A 7,005-nucleotide genomic window follows, 5' to 3' on the forward strand; every position below is an offset into this window, starting at 1 on the left:
CTTCTTCGACCAATCCATCATTCTCTCTCCTCTTTTATTAATACCCATTTGCTTCTCTTCTGATATCCATGCATCAGAATTGGTAAAGATCCAAACTTTCGATCCCATCAAGAACTTGTGCTGCTTTCGATCGAGAAGTGTTCCTTCGTTCGTGCTCAAAATGTCTGCATTGGTGGAGATGTGGGAGAATGAGCTGGGAAAGCTGAGAGAGAAGGTCTGGTTCAGGAATTTGGTCTTGCACAAATCAAAGCACGAAGGGGAAGTTGCCAATGAAGGAGGCGAAGTCGAAGACAAGAAAGACAAGGTAGAAGGCAAAGGCGTCCAGAGAGAGACCACATTGTCCGAGGACACACTCTGTTTGATTATGGATCGTTTTACACCCTGTTAACACATTGTACAGATGTTTTCTCCTGTAAGAAGTTTCGATGATAATTTATTAAGGATATGCATGTGCGATTTATATGTATAGAAGTCCAGAGTATGCGCCAAGTAACGCAAGTAACGCCCTTTGAAAATGCAAACCGCAACTTTTGCTTGGCTAGTTCTCAATCAGTGCGATTAAGAATTCACCTATAACCACCATAACTTGATAAATCGAACCACCTGACAGATGAAGAAGATATGGTGATCCCTCGATTCTTTCAAGTGACGCCAAGCCTACTCTTTCACCCATTACAGTATGAGGCTCCAGAGACGGATTGTGAATCTGCAGTTATATTTAAGTATAAACCCTGTTTCTATAATCCATATGGAAAACGATGTGGCCAGAATAGTTCTTTCATTTATCCATTCAGAGAACGGTTTACAATAAGAGATGCATTCCATTCTACATTTACATGAGTACATCTTCTGAATGCATCATAAGAAGGAATAAAAAATCAAAGCTACTTCATATCATTTACCTGTTTGCCAGTATACATTGACAAAAGTCTATGGAGCCACGCCTTCTTAATAAGGCATAACCAGATTGTCGCCGATTGTGAGAGTGAAAAAAAATAAAGAAACAAAAAACTAAGAGGTGCTTGCCTCTAAACTTGCAGTAGATTCCTCGTTGATGAAAGTGATATCTTCTCTGTCCCAAGTCATAATCTCCCTCGCATACTTAAGAGATTCATCTACACTATCCTGCTCAAGTCCCGTAACTAGGGAAATATACAGCTTGCGTTCAGTAAGCGAATGGAAGAGCCGTTTGAACTTTACTGCCATGTGGTGGAAAGAACGTTGTGCCAATGAAGGAGCTGGATTAACATAAGTCCCAATATTGTGGTTATGGCTGATCACTGGATGGAAATCAGAAAACCATTCGCATTGAGTTATAGGAGACTGTTCAATCTTTTCTTCGAGCAGATCAAACTTGTTCATAATCAGAAGGAAGTCCTTTTTATAAAAGGTCGGATGCTTGACGACACTTTCAAAAAGCTCTTTGCTTGCCATCATCTTGTTTATCAGTAATCCTTTATTGTCCTCATAGAACTGGTCGTAGTCTGTCAATGAGACACAGAACAAGACGATATTAACATCTTCAAACATCTCCAACCACTTGCAGTTTTCCCCTAGGCTTCTAGGATGCAACCTGATGAGTTGGTACCTGCAGATTCAAGCCAGCTATGTCAAATAGAGTATAGTTTACCAAAATTCTGCAAACTCTGGCCAGTACGATCCTGCCAAGTCAAGTAAATTGCTTGCTTAATTTGAAAATTTTATATATCAACCTGGTTGACTGTTCATTGATAGTTTGATGAGCTTACAAGAAATAGTAGTTGGTGGTGATTTTCTATTAAATGCATTTTGGTGTGACATTTGTCCGAGCAGCAACATTGAAGAAAGAACCACTTAAATCGCCCAATTCTTCTGCTAACTGTTCTTTGGGGTATATTAAGAGAACCCGGAATTATTGTTCTAAGCTACTAAAGTTTTGGCTGTCATATCAGATAGTAAACTAGTTTTTCTTTTTTCTTTTTTTGGGGGTCAAAAGATAGTAAAATTGTTAAATGCATTTGGTAGCCTATTATCGATTGCCATACAGGCTAGTCCTAGCACTTCATCAATTAAATTTGGGATGAAAAATAGCTTATTTAACAAATTTCACCCAACCATATTAAAATCTGTGGTTGACAAAATCAACAAGCAATGTGTAGTGAAGAGGATTGTACCTCATCTTGCTGTAGTGCTGATCAATAGGGTCTGTGTATCCATCTGATTTTGGTGGCGGGGGAAATGAAAATTCCATGCTTGCAAGACCATTAGAAGAGGTGATTCCCTCTGCGTAGAGAATATCCATATCCGAGGGCTCATACTCTTCTTTTGAAATCTCAACAGCCTGATAAGAAAGAAAGTCTAAGTTGGCCAGACAGAGCAGTCAAATTTGGGACCATATTAGCACAGCATACAAAGCTTGAATCAAATATGTCCAGGCCCTTGGTAAAGTGCCTTTTTGTAATAGTTATCTGTAAAAAATAACATCTTTTGCAACGTAGGTGAAATCATGATTTATTATTGACTCTGGAGTGAAGAGTACCAAAAATGGTGAACCCACAAATTAAGAAAGGTACTAGGACAGAAAAAGGATCTGATTTAAGGCTAGAAACTGCAAATAATCAGAACAGAGATCAAGATGTGCGACCTCACCCGCTCCAGAAAATATGTAGCCACTCTAGGGAGCTTTTCTAACTCATTCCTTCGGTTGTATGTGGCTTGAATGGCTTCATCCTTCCACAGTTCCTCAATATGAGGTGAGCATTCATGACTGGCAGAAAGAACAATGGCTTCTAAATTACCAGATGCTATTCCCTTGAGAAGCCGATCCGAGAATCCTTTAAGCCTTGAGTCTATGGTATAGGTCAACTTAGTTTCCTTCGAATACATTATCTCTGTCAATTGAGTAGTTAGTCCAGCAGATCCAGACAAAGAAATACATATGAAAACTAGTAGATTAATTTCTGCTATGACATTTTAGAGCATTTAACTTTCCAAATGCCTCACATCCCATCGCTCAGTGATCTAAAAGAACCCAAAGTAACTGTTCGAACTCCAGAGGAAGTAATGCAGTTGAGAGAGAGGTTCAAAAGATGTCGTCAATCCTTATGTTATACCTGAAGAGTGGCATCCATCAATCATCAGACGTTTTCCCTTCTCCCTTGAGCTTCCTCTTTCAAACCGTTTGCACCCTACAAGGGATATGCCAAGATCTGACTATGACTATTTCCATCATCACAGAGGAATATATGAAGAGGCGAAGGCAGCTTTCTTCACAACATACCCGAAGAACTGGGTTGGTCAATTAACAGGCTTTTTCCCTTCCCCTTCAAGGTTTCCTCTTGAAATCTCTCACATCCTTCAAGCAGTATGCCCAGATAGCAGTACAGATTGCTCTGGATCATTAACTTGATTTTTTTACGCTCATCTTCAGAAAAGGAGACACCATACAGAATCTTGGCCTGAAATTAGAACATAATTGACTAAGAGTAGGCACAGCATTATATCCCTGAACTTAACACTGCTTCGCTTGACATCAAGATTAACAAAGCTGTTCGGTATAGCTAGAAAAGCACATAATGGAGCATGAATCACTGCTTTTTCAAGATAAATCAGCGCTTAGAACTATTCTAACTTATCTAACCTGCTTGAATATAGTGCTTGTGCCAGATTTATCAAAGCCGACCAGAAGCAGTTTGTGATAAAGATCATTCTGGCAACTGCTGCCTTTGGTCTTTTCTTCACCAGATTTTGCATTATCCGCAGGAATTGGCAAAGACAAGATTGTGCAGACTACTTTGTCTTAGTCTGTAGATGAAAACAGCAAGCATCGCCAGAAGTTCAATAAATAAAAGAAGATAAAAATCACTATAACAAAAAGTCCACATCATCACCATAATTTACCTTCTCCCATATGCGGCCTTTAGCATTCTTCTGCCCCTCTTCCTGATAGCATCCATCTGCACTCACCCAAAATGAGGTTTTCCTTCACATGGAATTCCAGCTGACTGCAAAATTCAAGGACAAACATTCAGTTGATTATCATAGGATGAATTGCATGACAAGCAGAGTGAAATAATGCCTAGAGAATCACCTTGAGCATCCAAACCTCTTCTTTCGTAATTTCCCGGTTATTAAACAATACGCCTGTGTTTCCGTTGCTAGCATTTGGTTTAATGTAACCCCCAACATCTAACTGGGCACTGATTATTTGGCATGGTTTCTGCCCCTCCTGCCAAATTGACCAAGATTCAACATCATCAACTTTTTTCATAGCGTGACAAAAGATGACATGCAATGATAAGTTATAAGAGACGGAAGAATCAAAACAAGCTTCTTAAGTAAGCTAAATTTCAAACTCACCTTACCCCAAAACCCAGCCACTTTATCATACCAGTAGTGCCCCGGCCTTAGCTTTTTCGGAGGATTTGGGCAGCCCCGCAGCAGAAGCAACTCTTTATGATCAAGACGCTTACCATTCACATAAAGAAGGTTTGGAGGGATTTCATTTGCTGGGCACAATACCTCAGAACTCATTATTTGCTTAATTTCTGATTCTGGCAAGAGCCGCTTTAGCATTCTAGAACATTTCCCCAAGTTACTTCGCTTCATTTCATCAATCCTAAAGCCTATGCAGGTGACGCATTTTCTGCCTTCAGGCATCGATCCCATAGCTCTTAATACACATTTCTGACAATACTTTGCATCGCAAACAATGCAAACTTCTTTTTCTGTGAATTTATTCCCTTTAAAGCAGCGGTAGCATGACCCTTTCTTTCCATTATTTTCAGCTCTTTGCTTCATGGGGAAACTGTCGGACTCATTAAAAACCGATTCTTCCTCACAAATATCATCTGAGTCCGGATCTCTGAAAGTGACATTAGATGGTTTCTTGACGTGGTGGGGCATCTTGTTATCAGAATCCTCCTCCCTTTGGGAGAAATTGTTCGAGGACGGGCGGGGAGGAGTGGGATCTGCAGATCGCATTTGCATATTGGCTTCCACAAAATCATCAGGTAATTTTGGCAAATGCGAGATTTCAGATAAAATATTCTTCTCACCCTCAACCGAACCAGATGACTCGGAAACACATGCATCCTCACAATCACCACCTCTAGAACTATCTACCTCACCTGCTGATTTAAGGGAGGTATCGTTTCCATTGCCAAGCGAGCGAGCACCAGAGCCCACATTACCAACTGAAGGCTCAATTGAACGAGCTGAAAAGAATACCCCCTTGGTTATTCCCAACTCCTTTAACAGTTTCTGGTTGAAATCTCTCTTCCTAATGGGCTGAATGATCGGCAATGACCTGTCCAGTGATATCGATTCTGCCGAAAAAACAGCAGCCGTCGGAATTTCGTCGATGTTGACGGGTAGAGCTTGAGGAATATCACGAGAGACAAGAGGGCCTTTGTACTCCAAAGCGATGGAGTACTCGACGTTATAATCTCCATCATCATTTTCTTCTTTAGGGACTGTACTAACAAGAGGCAAGAACCTTCTCAGAAGTGTATTCATATCCTGCCGGAAAAATTACAAACGGTCCTAAAAGAAACAAACCACCAAACCCAGTAGCACAGAATAACAACGCTCAAACTTGTATGGCGCCCCAAGAAAATGATGATCAATGGTATCAAATGGCATTAACTCGCTTTCCCCAAGAAGGAAATTCGCCAGCTATTTCAACATACCCATGAACCAAACACTAGATCCTCACAACCCACGAATGCAAAATCATCACCCAAAAGAAACTAGCAACAAAAAAATAAAAAGAAAGAAAAAGAGTTTCAGAACAGCGTCCTGCTGAGCCAAAACTGAAGCAGGGGAGAAGAAGCGAGGACGGGAAAACCCATGATGCTCTTCCCCGCTAGAAGGCCAGTGGTTTCACACACGCACCAGAACTGGTTCGTGACTCCAGTGAGGCAAGAAACTCTTTGAGGACATGGGGACTCAAGAAATAATATAGAATTCGAGCACGAAAGAACCGAGAAACGAAGTGGGCAAAAACTAAACCAAGTCAAGGGTCAAAATCTTACGAGTAAACGCCACAGGAGACTGGAGCGGAGACTGAGGAAGAGGAGGGAGGAGGAGGAGGAGAACGAGGGCCGTTCCTTGTTTCTTTACTTTCCTCCTCCTCGTCCTCCCGAATCGCCGTGTTGACTGGAGGCAACGCTTGGAATCCCCGCGGGAACGACAGTGATAGGACAGGATCGAACGAGGACTCGGTGGACGAGGAAGACCGGGCACGAGTACGCGTCCGTATACGAATACGCGCGTTGCCGGCGAATGGCGCGAGATCGCGAATTTTGACGGACATCGCTGACGTTAGTTTGAATAACCCCCAACTGAAATTTAACCGACGCCAGATGAATTGCTGTGATACTTCTTACACATGTCTCGGGAGTTGTGATAGGCAAAGCTAGCCGATGACGCGTGTGCATTAACCATTGGGACACGTGTCGTGTTATCTTGATAAGCCATCTCTCTTTGCTGGTGATTTGAGTAATTCATCTCTGTAATTGAATCGTTATTTTAAATTAGTTATGGTAGAAGTCCTTTGTGTATAAAATATTAATTACTGTGTAAAAGTTCGAGCAAACATCATGAAATGATCCAATCGGCTGATCTAGTGAGCAGACCAAGATCACATAATTGATTATTGTGTGTCTTAATTTTTACCTAAATTATGTGTCTTGTGAGATTTGTGGCAATAGCATGATGATCAATAGAGGAAAAAACTAATGTTTCCTAAAAATATACACATTTAGGCTTGGAAAAATCATCAAGATGACTGGCATGACAATAGAGTAGTCTATTTATAATTAGTTGAGAGTGATCGAAGGTATGCGTCGTGCAAAGTGACAATTTGACTCCAAGTATTTTGATGGGACCACGATAACGAGATCATCGATCTTAAAGTCTCAAGTCGTGAGGTAGTGCCAAATAATTATGCTTAAAATTAAGTATTCCGCAGCGAATGTAGGACTTTAAAAGAAGCATTCAAATATAATTGCAGTGCCGAATATC

General features: G+C 41.0%; 1 protein-coding gene across 1 annotated transcript; it reads right to left on the bottom strand.

Moving 5' to 3' along the window:
• Positions 1-761: 761 nt before the first annotated feature.
• Positions 762-6,329, bottom strand: LOC104420539 (extra-large guanine nucleotide-binding protein 1). The gene is given in 10 exon segments (XM_039302028.1): positions 762-1,588; positions 2,154-2,320; positions 2,629-2,870; positions 3,260-3,437; positions 3,620-3,777; positions 3,870-3,959; positions 3,962-3,983; positions 4,070-4,207; positions 4,339-5,458; positions 6,015-6,329. Coding segments are annotated over 10 exon segments (2,973 nt in total). The 5' UTR covers positions 6,296-6,329; the 3' UTR covers positions 762-1,011.
• Positions 6,330-7,005: the final 676 nt, after the last annotated feature.

The sequence above is a fragment of the Eucalyptus grandis genome, chromosome 9 (assembly GCF_016545825.1).
Source record: "Eucalyptus grandis isolate ANBG69807.140 chromosome 9, ASM1654582v1, whole genome shotgun sequence".
In the NCBI taxonomy this organism is placed as follows: Eukaryota; Viridiplantae; Streptophyta; class Magnoliopsida; order Myrtales; family Myrtaceae; genus Eucalyptus; species Eucalyptus grandis.